Source organism: Melospiza melodia, unplaced genomic scaffold, assembly GCF_035770615.1.
Source record: "Melospiza melodia melodia isolate bMelMel2 unplaced genomic scaffold, bMelMel2.pri scaffold_282, whole genome shotgun sequence".
In the NCBI taxonomy this organism is placed as follows: domain Eukaryota; kingdom Metazoa; phylum Chordata; class Aves; order Passeriformes; family Passerellidae; genus Melospiza; species Melospiza melodia.
The window spans coordinates 29,135-53,854 of NW_026948602.1; the positions used below are offsets into that span (position 1 = coordinate 29,135).

The following is a 24,720-nucleotide window of genomic DNA, read 5'->3' on the forward strand; positions in this document are numbered from 1 at the left end:
GGGTCTCCAAGATGCCCTGGAGCTCCTCAGGGTGACCCAAAGGTCCTCAAGGTGTCCTGGAGATCACCTGAGGGGCCTCAAAGTGACCCAGAGCTCCTCAAGGTGACCTGGAGGTCCTCAAGGTGATCTGAAGGTTCTCAAGGTGCCCTGGAGATCACCTGAGGTTCCTCAAGGTGATCTGAAGACCCTCAAGGTCACCTGAAGATGACCTGGAGATCACCATGATGACCTGGAGCTCCTCAAGGTGCCCTGGAGATCACCTGAGTGTCTCCAAGGTCAGTTGAGGGTTCTCAAGGTCCCCAGAAGTTCCCAGAAGGTCCCCAGGACACCCCCAGAAGGTCCCAGAAGGTCCCAGAAGGTCCCGATAACACCCCAGAAGGTCCCAGGACACCCCAGAAGATCCCAGGACACCCCAGAAGGTCCCCAGGAGGTCCAGGAGGTTCCCAGAAGGTCCCAGGACACCCCAGAAGGTCCCAGAAGGTTCCAGAAGATCCCCAGAAGGTCCCCAGAAGGTCCCCAGGACACCCCAGGACACCCCAGAAGGTCCCCAGAAGATCCCCAGGAGGTCCCCAGATGTTCCCCAGGAGGTCCAGGAGGTCCAGAAAGTCCCCAGAAGATCCCCAGGAGGTCCCCAGAAGGTCCCCAGGACGTCCCAGAACGTTCCCAGAAGGTCCCCAGGAGGTCCCCAGATGTTCCCCAGGAGGTCCAGGAGGTCCAGAAGGTCCCAGAAGGTCCCCAGGACACCCCAGGACACCCCAGAAGATCCCCAGAAGGTCACAGAAGGTCCCCAGAAGGTCCCAGGACACCCCAGAAGATCCCAGCAGATCCCCAGAAGGTCCCCAGAAGGTCCCCGAAGGTCCCCAGGACACCCCAGGACACCCCAGAAGGTGCCCAGAAGATCCCCAGAAGATCCCCAGGACACCCCAGAAGGTCCCCAGGACACCCCATGAGGTCCCCAGGACACCCCAGAAGGTCCCCAGAAGATCCCCAGAAGGTCCCCAGGACACCCCAGAAGATCCCAGCAGATCCCCAGAAGATCCCCAGAAGGTCCCAGAAGGTCCCAGGAGGTCCCGGAACGTTCCCAGGACACCCCAGAAGGTCCCCAGAAGGTCCCCAGAAGGTCCCAGGACACCCCAGGAGGTCCCCAGAAGGTCCCCAGGACGTCCCAGAACGTTCCCATAAGGTCCCCAGAAGGTCCCCAGAAGGTCCCCAGGACACCCCAGAAGGTCCCAGAAGGTCCCCAGAAGGTCCCAGAAGGTCCCAGAAGGTCCCCAGGACGTCCCAGAACGTTCCCAGAAGGTCCCAGAAGGTCCCAGGACACCCCAGAAGGTCCCAGAAGGTCCCCAGATGTTCCCCAGGAGGTCCAGGAGGTCCCCAGAACACCCCCAGAAGGTCCCCAGAAGATCCCCAGAAGGTCCCCAGAAGGTCCCCAGAAGGTCCCCAGGAGGTCCCCAGAAGATCCCCAGAAGGTCCCCAGAAGGTCCCATGAGGTCCAGGAGGTCCCATGAGGTCCATGAGGTGGCCGAGGTGGCCGTACCTGCTTGTAGAGCTCGAAGTGCGTCAGCGGCAGCTCCACGGCCTCGCGCACCTCCTGCTTCTGGATGTCCATGCCACCGATGTCGGCGTAGACCACGTCCGGCTTCTGGTCTGGGGACAGGGGACACCGAGGGTGACCAGAGAGTGACCAAAGAGTGACCAGAGAGTGACCAAAGAGTGACCACCATGTCCACCTTCTGGTCTGGGGACAGGGGACACCAAGGGTGACCAAGGGGTGACCAAGGAGTGACCAAGGGGTGACCAAGGGGTGACCAAAGAGTGACCAAAGAGTGACCAAGGAGTGACCAAGGGGTGACCAAGGAGTGACCAAAGAGTGACCAAGGAGTGACCAAGGAGTGACCAAGGAGTGACCAAAGAGTGACCAAGGGGTGACCAAGGAGTGACCAAAGAGTGACCAAAGAGTGACCAAGGAGTGACCAAAGAGTGACCAAGGGGTGACCAAGGGGTGACCAAGGGGTGACCAAAGAGTGACCAAGGGGTGACCAAAGAGTGACCAAAGAGTGACCAAAGGGTGACCAAAGAGTGACCAAAGAGTGACCAAAGAGTGACCAAGGGGTGACCAAAGAGTGACCAAGGGGTGACCAAAGAGTGACCAAGGGGTGACCAAGGAGTGACCAAGGAGTGACCAAGGGGTGACCAAGGAGTGACCAAGGAGTGACCAAGGAGTGAGCAAAGAGTGACCAAGGAGTGACCAAAGAGTGACCAAGGAGTGACCAAGGAGTGACCAAGGAGTGACCAAAGAGTGACCAAGGGGTGACCAAGGGGTGACCAAAGAGTGACCAAGGGGTGACCAAGGGGTGACCAAAGAGTGACCACCATGTCCACCTTCTGGTCTGGGGACAGGGGACACCAAGGGTGACCAAAGAGTGACCAAAGGGTGACCAAGGAGTGACCAAAGAGTGACCAAAGAGTGACCAAGGAGTGACCAAAGAGTGACCAAGGAGTGACCAAGGAGTGACCAAAGAGTGACCAAAGAGTGACCAAGGGGTGACCAAGGAGTGACCAAGGAGTGACCAAGGGGTGACCAAAGAGTGACCAAAGAGTGACCAAGAGGTGACCAAGGGGTGACCAAGGAGTGACCAAAGAGTGACCAAAGAGTGACCAAAGAGTGACCAAGGAGTGACCAAGGAGTGACCAAAGAGTGACCAAAGAGTGACCAAAGAGTGACCAAGGGGTGACCAAAGAGTGACCAAGGAGTGACCAAGGGGTGACCAAGGGGTGACCAAGGGGTGACCAAGGAGTGACCAAGGGGTGACCAAAGAGTGACCAAGGAGTGACCAAAGAGTGACCAAGGGGTGACCAAGGAGTGACCAAGGGGTGACCAAGGAGTGACCAAGGGGTGACCAAAGAGTGACCAAGGAGTGACCAAGGGGTGACCAAGGAGTGACCAAGGAGTGACCAAAGAGTGACCAAGGAGTGACCAAGGAGTGACCAAGGGGTGACCAAGGAGTGACCAAAGAGTGACCAAAGAGTGACCAAGGAGTGACCAAAGAGTGACCAAGGAGTGACCAAGGAGTGACCAAGGAGTGACCAAAGAGTGACCAAGGGGTGACCAAAGAGTGACCAAGGGGTGACCAAAGAGTGACCAAGGAGTGACCAAAGAGTGACCAAAGAGTGACCAAAGAGTGACCAAGGGGTGACCAAGGAGTGACCAAAGAGTGACCAAAGAGTGACCAAGGAGTGACCAAGGAGTGACCAAGGGGTGACCAAAGAGTGACCAAGGGGTGACCAAGGAGTGACCAAAGAGTGACCAAGGAGTGACCAAGGAGTGACCAAGGAGTGACCAAGGAGTGACCAAGGAGTGACCAAAGAGTGACCAAGGGGTGACCAAGGAGTGACCAAGGGGTGACCAAGGAGTGACCAAAGAGTGACCAAGGAGTGACCAAGGAGTGACCAAAGAGTGACCAAGGAGTGACCAAAGAGTGACCAAGGGGTGACCAAGGAGTGACCAAGGAGTGACCAAGGAGTGACCAAAGAGTGACCAAGGAGTGACCAAGGAGTGACCAAGGGGTGACCAAAGAGTGACCAAGGAGTGACCAAGGAGTGACCAAAGAGTGACCAAGGAGTGACCAAGGGGTGACCAAGGAGTGACCAAAGAGTGACCAAGGGGTGACCAAGGGGTGACCAAAGAGTGACCAAGGAGTGACCAAGGGGTGACCAAGGAGTGACCAAAGAGTGACCAAGGGGTGACCAAAGAGTGACCAAGGGGTGACCAAAGAGTGACCAAAGAGTGACCAAGGGGTGACCAAAGAGTGACCAAAGAGTGACCAAGGGGTGACCAAGGAGTGACCAAGGGGTGACCAAGGAGTGACCAAGGAGTGACCAAGGGGTGACCAAGGGGTGACCAAAGAGTGACCAAGGGTGACCAAGGGGTGACCAAAGAGTGACCAAAGAGTGACCAAGGGGTGACCAAGGAGTGACCAAAGAGTGACCAAGGGGTGACCAAGGAGTGACCAAAGAGTGACCAAAGAGTGACCAAGGGGTGACCAAGGAGTGACCAAAGAGTGACCAAGGAGTGACCAAGGAGTGACCAAGGAGTGACCAAAGAGTGACCAAGGAGTGACCAAGGAGTGACCAAAGAGTGACCAAGGAGTGACCAAGGGGTGACCAAAGAGTGACCAAGGAGTGACCAAAGAGTGTCCAAAGAGTGACCAAAGAGTGACCAAGGGGTGACCAAAGAGTGACCAAGGGGTGACCAAAGAGTGACCAAGGGGTGACCAAGGAGTGACCAAGGGGTGACCAAGGAGTGACCAAAGAGTGACCAAGGGGTGACCAAGGAGTGACCAAGGAGTGACCAAAGAGTGACCAAGGAGTGACCAAGGGGTGACCAAGGAGTGACCAAGGAGTGACCAAGGAGTGACCAAGGGGTGACCAAAGAGTGACCAAGGGGTGACCAAAGAGTGACCAAGGGGTGACCAAAGAGTGACCAAGGGGTGACCAAGGAGTGACCAAGGAGTGACCAAAGAGTGACCAAGGGGTGACCAAGGGGTGACCAAGGAGTGACCAAGGGGTGACCAAGGAGTGACCAAAGAGTGACCAAGGAGTGACCAAGGAGTGACCAAGGGGTGACCAAGGGGTGACCAAAGAGTGACCAAGGGGTGACCAAGGAGTGACCAAGGAGTGACCAAGGAGTGACCAAGGGGTGACCAAGGAGTGACCAAAGAGTGACCAAGGGGTGACCAAAGAGTGACCAAAGAGTGACCAAAGAGTGACCAAAGAGTGACCAAGGGGTGACCAAGGGGTGACCAAAGAGTGACCAAAGAGTGACCAAGGAGTGACCAAAGAGTGACCAAAGAGTGACCAAGGAGTGACCAAGGGGTGACCAAAGAGTGACCAAAGAGTGACCAAGGAGTGACCAAAGAGTGACCAAAGAGTGACCAAGGAGTGACCAAGGGGTGACCAAAGAGTGACCAAAGAGTGACCAAGGGGTGACCAAGGGGTGACCAAAGAGTGACCAAAGAGTGACCAAGGGGTGACCAAAGAGTGACCACCATGTCCACCTTCTGGTCTGGGGACAGGGGACACCAAGGGTGACCAGAGAGTGACCAAAGAGTGACCAAGGAGTGACCAAGGGGTGACCAAGGAGTGACCAAGGGGTGACCAAGGGGTGACCAAGGGGTGACCAAAGAGTGACCAAGGAGTGACCAAAGAGTGACCAAGGAGTGACCAAGGGGTGACCAAGGAGTGACCAAGGGGTGACCAAAGAGTGACCAAGGAGTGACCAAAGAGTGACCAAGGAGTGACCAAGGAGTGACCAAGGAGTGACCAAGGAGTGACCAAGGAGTGACCACCATGTCCACCTTCTGGTCTGGGGACAGGGGACACCAAGGAGTGACCAAGGAGTGACCAAGGAGTGACCAAGGAGTGACCAAAGAGTGACCAAGGAGTGACCAAAGAGTGACCAAGGAGTGACCAAGGGGTGACCAAGGGGTGACCAAGGAGTGACCAAGGAGTGACCAAGGAGTGACCAAGGAGTGACCACCATGTCCACCTTCTGGTCTGGAGACAGGGGACACCAAGGGTGACCAAAGAGTGACCAAAGAGTGACCAAGGAGTGACCAAAGAGTGACCAAGGAGTGACCAAGGAGTGACCAAGGGGTGACCAAGGGGTGACCAAGGAGTGACCAAAGAGTGACCAAAGAGTGACCAAAGAGTGACCAAGGAGTGACCAAAGAGTGACCAAAGAGTGACCAAGGGGTGACCAAAGAGTGACCAAAGAGTGACCAAGGGGTGACCAAAGAGTGACCAAAGAGTGACCAAGGGGTGACCAAGGAGTGACCAAAGAGTGACCAAGGAGTGACCAAAGAGTGACCAAAGAGTGACCAAGGGGTGACCAAGGAGTGACCAAAGAGTGACCAAGGGGTGACCAAGGAGTGACCAAGGGGTGACCAAAGAGTGACCAAGGAGTGACCAAGGAGTGACCAAAGAGTGACCAAAGAGTGACCAAAGAGTGACCAAAGAGTGACCAAAGAGTGACCAAGGAGTGACCAAGGAGTGACCAAAGAGTGACCAAGGGGTGACCAAGGAGTGACCAAGGGGTGACCAAGGAGTGACCAAAGAGTGACCAAGGGGTGACCACCATGTCCACCTTCTGGTCTGGGGACAGGGGACACCAAGGAGTGACCAAAGAGTGACCAAGAGGTGACCAAGGAGTGACCAAGGGGTGACCACCACGTCCGGCTTCTGGTCTGGGGACAGGGGACAACCGGGATGGACTGGGATGGACTGGGAGGGACTGGGTTATACTGGGATGGACTGGGACAAACTGGGATGGACTGGGACCAGTTTGGGTCAACTGGGACGGACTGGGACCAAAGTGGGATGGACTGGGATGAACTGGGAGGGACTGGGAGGGACTGGGAGGGACTGGGATGGACTGGGATATACTGGGACAAACTGGGACAAACTGGGACCAACTGGGACCAACTGGGAGGGACTGGGATGGACTGGGACCAAACTGGGATGGACAGGGACCAGTTTGGGGCAACTGGGATGGACTGGGATGGACTGGGAGGGACTGGGATGGACTGGGACCAAACTGGGATGGACTGGGACAAACTGGGAGGGACTGGGAGGGACTGGGAGGGACTGGGACCAACTGGGACCAACTGGGACCAGTTTGGGTCAACTGGGACAAACTGGGACCAACTGGGACAAACTGGGAGGGACTTGGACCCAGTTTGGGTCAACTGAGATGGACTGGGAGCAATTGGGACAAACTGGGATGGACTGGGAGGGACTGGGATGGACTAGAAACAAGCCCAGCTGTGCCCAGCTGTGCCCAGGTGACCTCAAGATGGTTCCTCAGAACATCTCATGAACTTCAGGTGACCCCAAACCCCATTTTTCAGACCCCAAACCCCATTTTTTCCACCCAAAATGACGTTTTATGGACCCCAGGTGTGCCCAGGTGTGCCCGGGTGTGCCCAGGTGTGCCCGGGTGTGCCCAGGTGAAACCTGACGCTCTCAAGATGGTTCCTCAGAACATCTCATGAACTTCAGGTGACCCCAAACCCCATTTTTTGGACCCCAAACCCCATTTTTTCCCCCCAAAACGACGTTTTATGGACCCCAGGTGTGCCCAGGTGTGCCCAGGTGTGCCCAGCTGACCCCAGCATGGTTCCTCAGAACATCTCATGAACTTCTGGTGACCGCAAACCCCATTTTTTGGACCCCAAACCCCATTTTTTCCCCCCAAAACGACGTTTTATGGAGCCCAGGTGTGCCCAGCTGTGCCCAGGTGTGCCCAGGCGTGCCCAGGTGTGACCAGGTGTGCCCAGCATGGTTCCACTCAACATCTCATGAACTTCAGATGACCCCAAACCCCATTTTTTGGTCCCCAAACCCCAACTTTTCCACCCAAAACGACATTTTATGGACCCCAGCTGTGCCCAGGTGAAACCCGACGCTCTCAAGATGGCTCCAACCAACATCTCATGAACTTCAGGTGACCCCAAACCCCATTTTTTCCACCCAAAATGACGTTTTATGGAGCCCAGCTGTGCCCAGGTGAAACCTGACCCTCTCAAGATGGTTCCTCAGAACATCTCATGAACTTCAGGTGACCCCAAACCCCGTTTTTCGGACCCCAAACCCCAACTTTTCCCCCCAAACCGACGTTTTATGGACCCCAGGTGTGCCCAGGTGTGCCCGGGTGTGCCCAGGTGAAACCTGACGTCCTCAAGATGGTTCCAACCAACATCTCATGAACTTCAGGTGACCCCAAACCCCATTTTTTCACCCCAAACCCCATTTTCTCCACCCCAAACCACGTTTTATGGATCCCAGGCGTGCCCAGGTGTGCCCAGGTGAAACCTGACGCTCTCAAGATGGTTCCTCAGAACATCTCATGAACTTCAGGTGACCCCAAACCCCATTTTTCGGACCCCAAACCCCATTTTCTCCACCCCAAACCACGTTTTATGGACCCCAGGTGCCCCCAGGTGTGCCCAGGTGCCCCCAGCTGTGCCCAGGTGAAACCTGACGCTCTCAAGATGGCTCCAACCAACATCTCATGAACTTCAGATGACCACAAACCCCATTTTTTCACCCCAAACCCCATTTTCTCCACCCCAAACCACGTTTTATGGACCCCAGGTGTGCCCAGGTGTGCCCAGCTGTGCCCAGGTGTGCCCAGGTGAAACCTGACGCTCTCAAGACGGTTCCTCAGAACATCTCATGAACTTCAGATGACCCCAAACCCCATTTTTCGGACCCCAAACCCCATTTTTTGGTCCCCAAACCCCAACTTTTCCCCCCAAACCGACGTTTTATGGACCCCAGGTGCCCCCAGGTGCCCCCAGGTGTGCCCAGGTGTGCCCGGGTGCCCCACCTGAGGTGAGCATCATGATGCTGCTGTCGGCCTCGGGCGGCAGGACGTCCACCAGGGCGTTGCTGTGCTTGTGCAGCGCCACCGAGGCGTTGGGCTTGAGCAGCTCGCGGTCGATGGTGCTCAGGATGCGCACGTAGTAGTTGGAACCTGCGGGGGGGGGGACACGCATGGAGCTCACCTGGGGGGCACCTGGGGGGCACCTGGACATCACCTGGAGATCACCTGGAGCTCACCTGGAGCTCACCTGGAGATCGATCACCAGGAGATCACCTGGAGCTCACCTGGAGATCACCAGGAGATCGATCACCAGGAGATCACCTGGGGATCACTAGGACATCAATCACCAGGAGATCAATCACCAGGAGATCACTTGGAGCTCATCTGGAGCTCACCAGGACATCACCAGGAGATCGATCACCAGGAGATCACCAGGAGATCACCTGGGGGGCACCTGGAGGTCACCAGGAGATCACCAGGAGATTGATCACCAGGAGATCACCTGGAGATCACCTGGAGCTCACCAGGACATTGATCACCTGGAGATCACCAGGAGATCACCTGGAAATCACCAGGAGATCACCAGGACATTGATCATCTGGAGATCACCTGGAGATCACCTGGAGGTCACCAGGAGATCACCTGGAGATCACCAGAACATTGATCACCAGGAGATCACTTGGAGCTCATCTGGAGCTCACCGGGACCTCACCAGGAGATCACCAGGAGATCACCAGAAGATCGATCACCAGGAGCTCACCAGGAGGTCACCAGGAGCTCACCTGGAGTTCACATGGAGATCACCAGGAGATCACCAGGAGCTCACCAGAAGATTGATCACCTGGAGGTCACCAGGAGATCACCAGGAGCTCACCAGGACATTGATCACCAGGAGATCACCAGGAGATCACCAGGAGATCACCTGGGGGGCACCTGGAGGTCACCAGAAGATTGATCACCAGGACATTGATCACCAGGAGATCACCTGGGGATCGCTAGGACATCGATCACCAGGAGATCAATCACCAGGAGATCACTTGGAGCTCATCTGGAGCTCACCTGGAGCTCACCAGGACATCACCAGGAGATCGATCACCAGGAGATCACCAGGAGATCACCTGGGGGGCACCTGGAGGTCACCAGGAGATCACCAGGAGATCGATCACCAGGAGATCACCAGGAAATCACCAGGAGATCACCAGGAGATCACCAGGACATTGATCACCAGGAGATCACCTGGAGATCACTAGGACATCAATCACCAGGAGATCAATCACCAGAAGACCACCTGGAGCTCATCTGGAGATCACCTGGACATCACCTGGAGATCACCAGGAGATCACCAGGAGATTGATCACCAGGAGATCACCAGGAGCTCACCAGAAGATTGATCACCAGGAGATCCATCACCAGGAGCTCACCAGGAGATCAATCACCAGGAGATCACCTGGAGATCACTAGGACATCAATCACCAGGAGATCACTTGGAGCTCATCTGGAGCTCACCAGATCACCAGGAGATCACCAGGGGATCACCTGGACCTCACCAGGAGATCACCAGCAGATCGATCACCAGGAGATCACCAGAAGATCACCTGGGGATCACCTGGAGATCACCTGGACCTCACCAGGATATCTCAGGAGATCACGAGGAGCTCATCTGGAGATCACCTGGGGATCACTAGGACATCAATCACCAGGAGATCAATCACCAGAAGACCACCTGGAGCTCATCTGGAGATCACCTGGACATCACCTGGAGATCAGCAGGAGATCACCAGAAGATTGATCACCAGGAGATCCATCACCAGGAGCTCACCAGGAGATCAATCACCAGGAGATCACCTGGAGATCACTAGGACATCAATCACCAGGACATCACTTGGAGCTCATCTGGAGCTCACCAGATCACCAGGAGATCACCAGGGGATCACCTGGACCTCACCAGGAGATCACCAGCAGATCGATCACCAGGAGATCACCTGGGGATCACCTGGAGATCACCTGGGGATCACCTGGAGATCACCTGGACCTCACCAGGATATCTCAGGAGATCACCAGGAGCTCATCTGGAGATCACCTGGAGATCGCTAGGACATCGATCACCAGGAGATCACCAGGAGATCACTTGGAGCTCATCTGGAGCTCACCTGGACCTCACCAGGAGATCACCTGGAGATCACCAGGACATCGATCACCAGGAGATCACCAGGAGATCACCTGCCCAGGTGTGCCCAGGTGTGCCCAGGTGTGTCTCACCTGTGGTGGAGCTGACGATGGCCGTGTTCTGGTCGACGGCCTCGAGGAACTGCCCGATGACCAGTGGGACACGGCCCCGCCCACCCCAGGTGTGCCCAGGTGTGCCCAGGTGTGCCCAGGTGTGTGCCCAGGTGTGTTTACCTGTGGTGGAGCCGACGATGGCCGTGTTCTGGTCCATGCCCACCAATGACCAACTGGACGCTCCAAACCCATTCCAGGTATCTCCAGGTGTGCCCAGGTGTATTTACCTGTGCCCAGGTGTGCCCAGGTGTGTGCCCAGGTGTGCCCAGGTGTGCCCAGGTGTGCCCAGGTGTGTGCCCAGGTGTGCCCAGGTGTGTGCCCAGGTGTGCCCAGGTGTGTCTCACCTGTGGTGGAGCCGACGATGGCCGTGTTCTGGTCGACGGCCTCGAGGAACTGCCCGATGACCAGCGGGACACGGCCCCGCCCACCCCAGGTGTATTTACCTGTGCCCAGGTGTGCCCAGGTGTGCCCAGGGGTGCCCAGGTGTGTGCCCAGGTGTGCCCAGGTGTGTGCCCAGGTGTGCCCAAGTGTATTTACCTGTGCCCAGGTGTGCCCAGGTGTGCCCAGGTGTATTTACCTGTGCCCAGGTGTGCCCAGGTGTGTGCCCAGGTATATTTACCTGTGCCCAGGTGTGTGCCCAGGTGTGTGCCCAGGTGTGCCCAGGGGTGCCCAGGTGTGCCCAGGTGTGTGCCCAGGTGTGTCTCACCTGTGGTGGAGCCGACGATGGCCGTGTTCTGGTCGACGGCCTCGAGGAACTGCCCGATGACCAGCGGGACACGGCCCCGCCCACCCCAGGTGTGCCCAGGTGTCTCTAACTGTGCCCAGGTGTGCCCAGGTGTGTGCCCAGGTGTGCCCAGGTGCGTTTACCTGTGGTGGAGCCGACGATGGCCGTGTTCTGGTCGACGGCCTCGAGGAACTGCCCGATGACCAGCGGGACACAGCCCCACCCATGCCAGGTGTGCCCAGGTGTGCCCAGGTGTGCCCAGGTGTGTGCCCAGGTGTGTTTACCTGTGGTGGAGCCGACGATGGCCGTGTTCTGGTCCATGCCCACCAATGACCAACTGGATGCTCCAAACCCATTCCAGGTATCTCCCACCTGTGCCCAGGTGTCTCTAACTGTGCCCAGGTGTGTGCCCAGGTGTGCCCAGGTGTGTCTCACCTGTGGTGGAGCCCACCATGGCCATGTTCTGGTCCATGCCCACCAATGACCAACTGGACGCTCCAAACCCATTCCAGGTATCTCCAGGTGTGCCCAGGTGTATTTACCTGTGCCCAGGTGTGCCCAGGTGTGTGCCCAGGTGTGTGCCCAGGTGTCTCTAACTGTGCCCAGGTGTGTGGAGCTGTACCCAGGTGTCTCTAACTGTGCCCAGGTGTGTGCCCAGGTGCATTTACCTGTGGTGGAGCCCACCATGGCCGTGTTCTGGTCGACGGCCTCGAGGAACTGCCCGATGACCAGCGGGACACGGCCCCACCCATGCCAGGTGTGCCCAGGTGTGTGCCCAGGTGTCTCTAACTGTGCCCAGGTGTGCCCAGGTGTATTTACCTGTGCCCAGGTGTGCCCAGGTGTGTGCCCAGGTGTATTTACCTATGGTGGAGCCCACAGTGACCACAGCCTGGTCCATGTCCACCAATGACCAACTGGAGACTCCAAACCCGTTCCAGTTATCTCCCACCTGTCCCATGCATCTCTAACTGTGCCCAGGTGTGCCCAGGTGTGCCCAGGTGTGTTTACCTGTACCCAGGTGTGCCCAGGTGTGCCCAGGTGTGTGCCCAGGTGTGTTTACCTGTGGTGGAGCCGACGATGGCCGTGTTCTGGTCCATGCCCACCAATGACCAACTGGACACTCCAAACCCATTCCAGGTATCTCCCACCTGTGCCCAGGTGTCTCTAACTGTGCCCAGGTGTGCCCAGGTGTGCCCAGGTGTGTCTCACCTGTGGTGGAGCCCACCATGGCCATGTTCTGGTCCATACCCACCAATGACCAACTGGACACTCCAAACCCATTCCAGGTATCTCCAGGTGTGCCCAGGTGTATTTACCTGTGCCCAGGTGTGCCCAAGTGTGTGCAGAGGTGTGTGCCCAGGTGTCTCTAACTGTGCCCAGGTGTGTGCCCAGGTGCATTTACCTGTGGTGGAGCCCACCATGGCCATGTTCTGGTCCACGGCCTCCAGGAACTGCCCGATGACCAGCGGGACACGGCCCCACCCACCCCAGGTGTGCCCAGGTGTCTCTAACTGTGCCCAGGTGTGCCCAGGTGTGCCCAGGTGTATTTACCTATGGTGGAGCCCACAGTGACCACAGCCTGGTCCATGCCCACCAATGACCAACTGGACACTCCAAACCCATTCCAGGTATCTCCCACCTGTCCCAGGCATCTCTAACTGTGCCCAGGTGTGCCCAGGTGTGCCCAGGTGTGTTTACCTGTACCCAGGTGTGCCCAGGTGTGCCCAGGTGTGTGCCCAGGTGCGTTTACCTGTGGTGGAGCCGACGATGGCCGTGTTCTGGTCCATGCCCACCAATGACCAACTGGACGCTCCAAACCCATTCCAGGTATCTCCCACCTGTGCCCAGGTGTCTCTAACTGTGCCCAGGTGTGTGCCCAGGTGTGCCCAGGTGTGCCCAGGTGTGTGCCCAGGTGTGCCCAGGTGTGTCTCACCTGTGGTGGAGCCGACGATGGCCGTGTTCTGGTCGACGGCCTCGAGGAACTGCCCGATGACCAGCGGGATGCTCTGGATGCGCTTCACCTCCTCCTGCGCGTGCAGGAACTCCTTCTTGAGGTTGCGCTGCTCGTCCTTGATGTACTCCTCCTGCACCTCCAGGAACTCCAGCTCCTGCTGCAGCTTCTAAAGGTGAGATACACCTGGGTTACACCTGAGATACTCCTGAGATACCTGAGATACACCTGAGATACACCTGAGATACTCCTGGGATACACCTGGGGCAGGGCCCAGCTCCTCCTGCACCTCCAGGAACTCCAGCTCCTGCTGCAGCTTCTGCAGGTGGGACAGGTGAGATACACCTGGGTTACACCTGAGATACTCCTGGGTTACACCTGGGGCAGGGCCCAGCTCCTCCTGCACCTCCAGGAACTCCAGCTCCTGCTGCAGCTTCTGCAGGTGGGACAGGTGAGAGACACCTGAGATACTCCTGAGTTACACCTGGGTTACACCTGAGATACCTGAGATACACCTGGGGCAGGGCCCAGCTCCTCCTGCACCTCCAGGAACTCCAGCTCCTGCTGCAGCTTCTGCAGGTGAGATACACCTGGGTTACACCTGGGATACACCTGGGATACTCCTGAGATACCTGAGATATCCCTGAACCACCTGGGATACACCTGGGATACACCTGAGATACCTGAGATACCTGAGATACACCTGAGATACACCTGAGATACTCCTGAGTTACACCTGAGATACAGCTAAAACATCTGAGATACACCTGGGTTACACCTGGGATACCTGACATACACCTGAACCACCTGAGATACTCCTGAGATACACCTGAGATACACCTGGGTTATGTGAGATACACCTGGGATACACCTGAGATACCTGAGATATCCCTGAACCACCTGGGATACACCTGAGATACACCTGGGTTACACCTGGGATACTCCTGAGATACACCTGGGTTACACCTGGGATACTCCTGAGATACCTGAGATATCCCTGAACCACCTGGGATACACCTGGGATACACCTGGGTTACACCTGAGTTACACCTGGGGCAGGGCCCAGCTCCTCCTGCACCTCCAGGAACTCCAGCTCCTGCTGCAGCTTCTAAAGGTGGGACAGGTGAGATACACCTGGGATACTCCTGAGATACTCCTGAGATACCTGAGATACCTGAGATATCCCTGAACCACCTGGGATACACCTGAGTTACACCTGGGGCAGGGCCCAGCTCCTGCTGCACCTCCAGGAACTCCAGCTCCTGCTGCAGCTTCTAGAGGTGAGATACACCTGGGTTACACCTGGGATACTCCTGGGTTACACCTGAGATATCCCTGAACCACCTGAGATACTCCTGAGATACACCTGAGTTACACCTGGGTTACACCTGGGGCAGGGCCCAGCTCCTCCTGCACCTCCAGGAACTCCAGCTCCTGCTGCAGCTTCTAAAGGTGAGAGATACACCTGGGTTACACCTGAGATACACCTGGGATACACCTGAGATATCCCTGAACCACCTGAGATACACCTGGGATACACCTGGGTTACACCTGGGATACACCTGGAGCAGAGGACACTGTCACACAGGTGTGTCACTCACCTTGTACCTGCTGTACAGGTCCCGTAACCCCTCACACCTGTCACACACGTGTGTCACACATGTTCCAGGTGTGTCCTCACCTTGTACCTGCTGTACAGGTCCTGTAACCCCTCACACCTGTCGCACACGCGTGTCACACACGTGTGTCACACCTGTTCTCACCTTGTACCTGCTGTACAGGTGTGTCACATGTCCCAGGTGTGTCACACACATGTCACACACGTGTTCTCACCTTGTACCTGCTGTACAGGTCCTCCAGGTCCCATAACCCCTGACACCTGTCACACACGTGTGTCACACACATGTATCACGCATGTTCCAGGTGTGTTCTCACCTTGTACCTGCTGTACAGGTGTGTCACATGTCCCAGGCGTGTCACACACACGTGTCACATGTTCCAGGTGTGTTCTCACCTTGTACCTGCTGTACAGGTCCTGTAACCCCTCACACCTGTCACACACGTGTGTCACACACATGTATCACGCATGTTCCAGGTGTGTCCTCACCTTGTACCTGCTGTACAGGTCCTGTAACCCCTCACACCTGTCACACACATGTATCACGCATGTTCCAGGTGTGTCCTCACCTTGTACCTGCTGTACAGGTCCTGTAACCCCTCACACCTGTCACACACATGTATCACGCATGTTCCAGGTGTGTTCTCACCTTGTACCTGCTGTACAGGTGTGTCACATGTTCCAGGTGTGTCACACACATGTCACACACGTGTCCTCACCTTGTACCTGCTGTACAGGTCCTCCAGGTCCTCGGGCTCGGGCACCAGGAAGGAGAGGCCGGGCAGGGGCCGGGGGGCGGCCGAGGGCGGGGCATCGTCCTGGGCAGGGAGATAAGGACGAGATAAGGACACGGGAGATAAGGACAGTGAGATAAGGACAGGGGAGATAAGGACAGGGAAGATAAGGACACGGGAGATAAGGACAGGGGAGATAAGGACAGGGGAGATAAGGACGAGATAAGGACAGGGGAGATAAGGACAGGGGAGATAAGGACAGGGGAGATAAGGACAGGGGAGATAAGGACAGGGGAGATGGGACAGGTGAGATAAGGACAGGGGAGATGGGACAGGGGAGATAAGAACAGGGGAGATATGGACAGGGGAGATAAGGACAGGTGAGATAAGGACAGATGGGACAGGTGAGATAAGGACAGGGGAGATAAGGACAGGTGAGATATGGACAGGTGAGATAAGGACAGGGGAGATAAGGACAGGGGAGATAAGGACAGGGGAGATAAGGACAGGGGAGATAAGGACACGGGAGATAAGGACAGGGGAGATAAGGACAGGTGAGATAAGGACAGGGGAGATAAGGACAGGGGAGATAAGGACAGGGGAGATAAGGGTGAGATAAGGACAGGGGAGATAAGGACAAGGGAGATAAGGACAGGGGAGATAAGGACAGGTGAGATAAGCACAGGTGAGATGGGACAGGTGAGATAAGGACAGGGGAGATAAGGACAGGGGAGATAAGGACAGGGGAGATAAGGACAGGGGAGATAAGGACAGGTGAGATAAGGACAGGTGAAATAAGGACAGGTGAGATGGGACAGGTGAGATATGGACAGGGGAGATAAGGACAGGTGAGATGGGACAGGGGAGATAAGGACAGGTGAGGGAAAATCCCCAAATTTTGGGGGGTTTTGGGGAAAAATTCCCAAATTTTTGGGGAATCTGGGGCGAAATTCCCAAGTTTTGAGGAAAAAGTCCCAAATTTTGGGGTTTCTGGGGGGAGAATTCCCAAATTTTGGGGTCCCTTGGGGGATTTTTGGGAGATCCTGGGGGAAAATTCCCGAAATTTTGGGGGGAAAATTCCCAAATTTCAGGGGTCCCTGAGGGGATTTGGGAGAAAATTCCCAAATTTTGGGGGGGAAAACTCCCAAATTTTGGGTAAAATTTCCAAATTTCGGGGGTCCCTGAGGGGATTTTGGGTGAGAATTCCCAAATTTTGGGGGGGAAAAGTCCCAAATTTTGGGTAAAATTCCCAAATTTCGGGGGTCCCTGAGGGGATTTGGGGTGAGAATTCCCAAATTTTGAGGGGAAAACTCCCAAATTTTGGGTAAAATTCCCAAATTTCGGGGTTCCCTGAGGGGATTTTGGGAGAAAATTCCCAAATTTTGGGGGGGAAAACTCCCAAATTTTGGGTAAAATTTCAAATTTCGGGGGTCCCTGAGGGGATTTTGGGAGAAAATTCCCAAATTTTGAGGGGAAAACTCCCAAATTTTGGGTAAAATTCCCAAATTTCGGGGGTCCCTGAGGGGATTTTGGGTGAGAATTCCCAAATTTTGGGGGGGAAACTCCCAAATTTTGGGAGAAAATTCCCAAATTTCGGGGGTCCTTGAGGGCATTTGGGGTGAGAATTCCCAAATTTTGTGGGGGAAAACTCCCAAATTTTGGGTAAAATTCCCAAATTTCGGGGGTCCCTGAGGGGATTTTGGGTGCGAATTCCCAAATTTTGGGGGATCCTGTGAGAAAATTCCCAAATTTTGGGAGAAAACTCCCAAATTTTGGGTAAAATTCCCAAATTTCGGGGGTCTCTGAGGGGATTTTGGGTGAGAATCCCCAAATTTTGGGGGGGAAAATTCCCAAATTTTGGGTAAAATTTCCAAATTTCGGGGGTCTCTGAGGGGATTTTGGGTGAGAATTCCCAAATTTTGAGGGGAAAACTCCCAAATTTTGGGTAAAATTCCCAAATTTCGGGGGTCTCTGAGGGGATTTTGGGTGAGAATTCCAAATTTTGGGGGGAAAACTCCCAAATTTTGGGTAAAATTCCCAAATTTCGGGGGTCCCTGAGGGATTTTGGGTGAGAATTCCCAAATTTTGGGGGGAAAAGTCCCAAATTTTGGGTAAAAATCCCAAAATTCGGGGTTCCCTGAGGGGATTTTGGGTGTGAATTCCCAAATTTTGGGGATCCTGTGAGAAAATTCCCAAATTTTGGGAGAAAACTCCCAAATTTTGGGTAAAATTCCCAAATTTCGGGGGTCCCTGAGGGGATTTTGGGTGAGAATCCCCCAAATTTTGGGGGGGAAAATTCCCAAATTTTGGGTAAAATTTCCAAATTTCGGGGGTCCCTGAGGGGATTTTGGGTGAGAATTCCCAAATTTTGGGGGGGAAACTCCCAAATTTTGGGTAAAATTTCCAAATTTCGGGGGTCCCTGAGGGGATTTTGGGTGAGAATTCCCAAATTTGAGGGGAAAACTCCCAAATTTTGGGTAAAATTTCCAAATTTCGGGGGTCCCGGAGGGGATTTTGGGAGAGAATTCCCAAATTTTGGGGGGGAAAATTCCCAAATTTTGGGGGATCCTGTGAGAAAATTCCAAATTTTGGGAGAAAACTCCCAAATTTTGGTTAAAATTCCAAATTTCGGGGGTCTCTGAGGGGATTTTGGGAGAAAATTCCCAAATTTTGGGGGGGAAAACTCCAAATTTTGGGTAAAATTCCCAAATTTCGGGGGTCCTTGAGGGGATTTGGGGTGAGAATTCCCAAATTTTGGGGGACCCTGTGAGAAAATTCCCAAATTTTGGGGGGGAAAACTCCCAAATTTTTGTTAAAACTCCCAAATTTCGGGGTTCCCTGAGGCGTTTTCGGGGCGTCCTGGGGCTCCCCCCCCCCTTCCCACCCCACATTGGTATCACCCAATAAGCGGGGGCGTGGCCAAAGCCGGAAGTGGGCGGAGCCCAACAAAGCGGGGACCCCTCAATCCCCCCCTCGCGCCGTTTTTTGGGTTTTTGGGTTTTTTGGGCGCTCCCCCCCCCCGCCCCTCCCCCCCCCGAGGTTTTGGGGTCCCCTCGAGGTTTTGGGGACCCCCCCGGGCCCCTCCCCCCCCCGTGCCCCCCTCACCTGCGGCTTCTCCCCGAGCAGCCCCAGCTCCTCCATCGTGACGCGGCGCTGCGGAAGTGACGTCAGCGCGTCGGCGCCTGCGTAGAGGGAGGGCGGGCGGCGGGGCGGTGACGTCAGGGAGTGAGGCCGCGCATGCGCGGATGGGGCTGGAGCTGTCGGCGCCTCCCAGTTCATCCCAGTTCATCCCAGTTCAATCCCAGTTCATCCCAGTGACTCCCACTTCATCCCAGTGACTTCCAGTTCAATCCCAGTGAGTCCCAGTCCATCCCAGTGACTCCCAGTTCATCCAGTTCATCCCAGTGACTCCCAGTTCATCTCAGTTCAATCCCAGTAACTCCCAGTTCATCCCAGTTCAATCCCAGTGACTCCCAGTTCAATCCCAGTTCATCCCAGTGACTCCCAGTTCATCCAGTGACTCCCAGTTCATCCCAGTCAGTCCCAGTTCATCCCAGTTCATCCCAGTTCAATCCCAGTGAGTCCCAGTTCATCCAGTAACTCCCAGCTCATCCCAGTGACTCCCAGTCCATTCCAGTTCATCCCAGTTCAATCCCAGTAACTCCCAGTTCATCCCAGTGAGTCCCAGTTCAATCCCAGTAACTCCCAGTTCATCCCAGTTCGGCCAGAGTCCTCTCAGTCCATCCCAGTCACTCCCAGTGACTCCCAGTTCATCCCAGTTTGGCCCAGAGTCCTTCCAGTTCATCCCAGTTCATCCCAGTTCATCCTAATTACTCCCAGTAACTCCCAGTTCAATCCCAGCGACTCCCAGTCAGTCCCAACCTCTTCCAGTTCAATCCTAGTTCAATCCCAGTGACTCCCAGTTTATCCCAGTTTGGCCAGTTCATCCCAGTCGCTCCCAGTTTGTCCCAGTTCCCTCCCAGTAGCTCCCAGTTCGTACCAGTGACTCCAGCAGCTCCCAGTCCATCCCAGTTTGGCCCAGAGTCCTCCCAGTTCAATCCCAGTTCCCCTCCCAGTTCATCCAAGTCCCTCCCAATCCTCTCCCAGTACAAACCAGTAACCCCCAGTTCCCTCCCAGTTCAATCCCACTAATGTGAAACCCCAAACCAGTATAAACCAGTAACTCCAAATCCCCTCCCAGTTCATCCCAGTTCATCCCAGTTTGGCCCAGTTTGGGCCAGAGTCCTCCCAGTCCAGCCCAATCCATCCCAGTTCCCTCCCAGTAACCCCAAACCCCAAACCAGTATAAACCAGTAACCCCCAGCTCCATCCCAGTTCCCTCCAGTCCCTCCCAATTCCCTCCAGTTCCCTCCCAGTACAAACCAGTAACCCCAAATCCCTCCCAGTTCATCCCAGTTCCCTCCCAGTCCATTCCCCCCATTTTATTTTATTTTATTTTATTTTATTTTATTTTATTTTATTTTATTTTATTTTATTTTATTTTATTTTATTTTATTTTATTTTATTTTATTTTCTCTATTCTCCGTTAATGCTGCTCTGGCCCCGCCCCTCCCGTGGGCGGAGCCTCTGAGGCCCAAAGGGGCGTGGCCTCGCCGTGACCGCTTCTGATTGGTCCCTGCTCTGCTGGTGGGCGGGGCCTCCCTGAGCTCCCGTCAATCTGCCGGGAAGCTCCGCCCCTTCCACCCGATTGGCTGTTTGTGCGGAAGTGGGCGTGGCTCCTGATGCGGAGGAGGGCGTGGCTTCAGAGGCGGGGTCTGGAAAGGGGGCGGGGCCAGAGGAGCCAAAATTGGGGATTTTTTCAGAGGGGAGCCCCAAAATTGGGAAATTTTTACCCCAAAATTTGGGAATTTTCACCCAAAACTCTCCAAAATTTGGGAATTTCTCCCAGGATCCCAAAATTTGGCAATTTTCCACCCAGGACCCCCAAATTTGGATTTTTTCCCCCAACATTTGGGAATTTCCCACCCAGGACCCCCCAAAATCCCTTCAGGGACTCCAAAATTCGAGAAATTTCCCCCAAAATTTGGGAATTCTCACCCAGGACCCCCAAAATTCCCCCAGGAACCCCAAAATTTGGGAACTTCCCACCCAGGACCACAAAATTTGGGAATTTTCCCCCCCGAATTTTGGAATTTCCCACCCAAGACCACCTCCCCCCCTAAAAAAATCCACTCAGGCACCCCAAAATTTGGATTTTTCACCCAAAAATTTGGGAATTTTTCCCCCCAAAATTTGAAAATTTTCCCCCCCAAAAAATTTGTGAATTTTGCCCCAAAATTTGGATTTTTTCCCCCCAAATTTTGTGAATTTTGCCCCAAAATTTGGGAATTTTTCCCCAAAATTTGGGAATTTTCCCCCAGGACCCCCCCAAATTCGCTCCTCACCATTGGGGGGGTCCCGGGGGGATTTTGGGGGGTCTGGGGGGTCTCGAGGCTTTGCCCCGCAGGATGTCGATCACCTGGGGGGGGACACAAACACCAAAATCACCAAAATTTACCCAAAATCCCCAAATTTCACCCAAAATTTCATCCAAATCCCCAAAATCCCTCCAAATTTCACCCAAAATCCCAAATTTCACCCGAAATTTCATCCAAAATCCCCCAAATTTCATCCAAAATCCCAAAAATCCCTCCAAATTTCACCCAAAATCCCAAAATTTCACCCAAAATTTATCCCCAAAAATCCCCCAAAAAATCCCATTTAAACACCCCCAATTCATTCCTATTTTATCCAAATTTATGCAAATTTATGCAAATGTCCCACCTGGGCACTGACGGCCACCCCTGCAGCCGTGTCATTGTGCAGGTTCCTGACCCCAAGATTCCCCCCAAAAATCACAAAAATTCCCCAAAAAATTCCATTTAATCCTCCCAAATGCATTCTAATTTATGCAAATTTATGCAGATTTATGCAGCTTTCTGGTTTCCATACCTGGGCACTGACGGCCACTCCCGCAGCCGCGTCGTTGTGCAGGTTCCTGAGGCCAAATACCGCAAAAATCCCCAAAAAATCCCATTTAAACCCCCTAAATGTATTCAAATTTATGCAAATTTATGCAAAATTCTGATTTTCCCACCTGGGCACTGACGGCCACGGCTGCAGCAGTGTCGTTGTGCAGAGTTCCTGAGGCCGCAGTCGGCGCCCAAATACCCCAAAAAATCCCCAAAAAATCCCATTTAAACCCCAAAAAATCCCATTTAAACTCCCTAAATGTATTCAGATTTATGCAAATTCATGCAAATTTGTGATTTTCCCACCTGGGCGCTGACGGCCACAGCTGCGGCCGTGTCGTTGTGCAGGTTCCTGAGGGCGCAGTCGGCGCCCAAATCCCCAAAAAATCCCAAAAAATCCCATTTAAACCCCCTAAATGTATTCAAATTTATGCAAATTTATGCAAAATTCTGATTTTCCCACCTGGGCACTGACGGCCATGCCCGCAGCAGTGTCATTGTGCAGGTTCCTGAGGGCGCAGTCGGCGCCCAAATACCCCAAAAATACCCCAAAAAATCCCAAAAACCCCATTTAAACCCCCTAAACACATTCTAATTTATGCAAATTTATGCTAATTTGTGATTTTCCCACCTGGGCGCTGACGGCCACGGCCGCGGCCGTGTCGTTGTGCAGGTTCCTGAGGCCGCAGTCGGCGCCCAAATACCCCAAAAAATCCCCAAAAATCCCATTTAAACCCCCTAAACACATTCTAATTTATGCAAATTTATGCAAATTTGTGATTTTCCCACCTGGGCACTGACGGCCACAGCTGCGGCCGTGTTGTTGTGCAGGTTCCTGAGGGCGCAGTCGGCGCCCAAATACCCCAAAAAATCCCCAAAAAACCCCATTTAAACCCCCTAAACACATTCTAATTTATGCAAATTTATGCAAATTTGTGATTTTCCCACCTGGGCGCTGACGGCCACGGCCGCAGCCGTGTCGTTGTGCAGGTTCCTGAGGCCGCAGTCGGCGCCCAAATCCCCCAAAAAATCCCCAAAAAATCCCATTTAAACCCCAAAAAATCCCATTTAAACTCCCTAAATGTATTCAGATTTATGCAAATTCATGCAAATTTGTGATTTTCCCACCTGGGCGCTGACGGCCATGGCCGCAGCCGTGTCGTTGTGCAGGTTCCTGAGGGCGCAGTCGGCACCCAAATCCCCCAAAAAATCCCCAAAAAATCCCATTTAAACCCCCTAAACACATTCTAATTTATGCAAATTTATGCAAATTTGTGATTTTCCCACCTGGGCGCTGACGGCCACGGCCGCGGCCGTGTCGTTGTGCAGGTTCCTGAGGCCGCAGTCGGCGCCGCAGCGCAGGAGGAGCCGCAGCAGCCGCAGCAGCCCCCGGCCCGCGGCCGCGTGCAGGGCGGTGCAGCCGGCGTAGGACTGCGCGTTGACGCTGGCACCATGCTAAAATTCATAAAAAATTAAAATAAAACCCAAAATTCCTGTATCGCATCCCTTCAAAATAGAAAAAAAATCAAAAAAAATCCAGATTCCTACAAAATTCCCACAAAATTCCCCCAAAAATTCCCTAAAAATTCGGGAAAATTTTTCCCCAAATTCCCAAAAATTCCAAAAAGTAATCTCCTTCAAATTCCACCAAAAATTCCGTAAGAATCGTGAAAAATTCCTGAAAAAACGCCACCAAAAGTCCCATAAAATTCCAAAACAATCGCCCAAAAATCACCCAAGAAACCTGATCACGTTCTGCAAAATCGCCCAAAAAATCCCAGAAAAATCCCATTAATTTCCCCCAAATCACTACAAAAGACGTCCCAAAAATCACCCTAAAATCCCATAAAATTCCCCAAAAAATCCCATTAAAATCCCACAAAAATCCGATAAAATTCCCCAAAAAATTCCCCCCAAAAGATCCCATAAAATTCCCTGAAAAAATAATGAAAAATCCCATTAAAATCCCATTAAAATCCCCAAATCCAGGGGAGTGTATGACTGCGTGTTCGTGCTGGCACCGTGCTGAAATTAATAAAAACTTAAAATCAAACCCAAAATTCTCCTCAATTTCCCCCAAATTCCTGCCGCAAACCCCTTCAGAATTGGAAAAATGAGAAAAAAATGCAAAATTTCCGCCAAGAACTCCCCCAAACCCTTCCCGATTTCGCCCAAATTTCCAGCCCGAGCCCCTCCAAAAATTCCACCAAAATCCCCCAAAAATTCCCATCAAATTCAGAAAAAAGATCCACAAAATCATCCTGAAGTCCCACAAAATTCTGTGAAATCACCCCAAAAATCGCCCCATCTATCCCATAAAATTCCCCCAAATCACCCCAAAAATCCATAAAAATCCCATTAAATTCTTCAAAAAAAAACCCCAAAAATCCCATTAAAAAGCCCATTAAAAGTCTCATAAAATTAAAAAAAATCACCCAAAAATCCCACAAGATTCCCTAAAAAAATCCAATAAAATTCCCCAAAAAATCACCCAAAAATCCCATAAAATCCCCCAAAAATTCCATAAAAATCCCCAAAAATCCACAGAAAATTCCCAAATTTTCTCCGATTTTCCCCAAATTTCCCCCGAAATTTCCCCCCAAACCCCCCAAAATTCCCAAATTCTCCCCAAATTTTCTGAAAATTCCAGAATTTCCCCCAAAAATTTCCAATTTTTCCCCACCTGGAGCAGGAGCTCGGCCATCTCCAGGCTGTCGTTCTCCACCGCGTGCAGCAGCGGCGAGCGCCCGCTCTTGATGTCCTGAAAGAGCCCAAAAAATCCCAAAAATTCCATCAAAATCAAAATATTCCATCAAATCCACCAAATTCCAAATAAAATTGAAAAAAAATTTCAATAATCCCACAAAAATTGTTAAGAAATCCCCCAAAACGCCCCAAAAATTCCCCAAATTCTCCAAGAAATCTCCTCAAAAATTCTCCCAAAATCCCTCAAAATATTCCCCGAAAATTCCCCCCAAAAATCCCCCAAAATACAAAAAAAATCCCTAAACTCACCCCAAATATTCCCAAAATTCCCCCAAAAAATTCAAAATAA

General features: G+C 53.4%; 1 protein-coding gene across 1 annotated transcript in view; it reads right to left on the bottom strand.

Moving 5' to 3' along the window:
• LOC134433975 (26S proteasome regulatory subunit 6B) overlaps positions 1-18,877 on the bottom strand; it is a 37,733-nt gene extending 18,856 nt beyond the window's left edge. Inside the window, exons 1-5 of the mRNA XM_063182657.1 lie at positions 18,799-18,877; positions 15,679-15,777; positions 13,324-13,510; positions 8,390-8,536; positions 1,538-1,647 (exon numbers count right to left, since the gene is read on the bottom strand). Of these exons, the coding sequence (XP_063038727.1) occupies positions 1,538-1,647; positions 8,390-8,536; positions 13,324-13,510; positions 15,679-15,777; positions 18,799-18,834 (579 nt within the window). The 5' untranslated portion in view covers positions 18,835-18,877. The remainder of the gene's footprint in view (positions 1-1,537; positions 1,648-8,389; positions 8,537-13,323; positions 13,511-15,678; positions 15,778-18,798) is intronic.
• Positions 18,878-24,720: the final 5,843 nt, after the last annotated feature.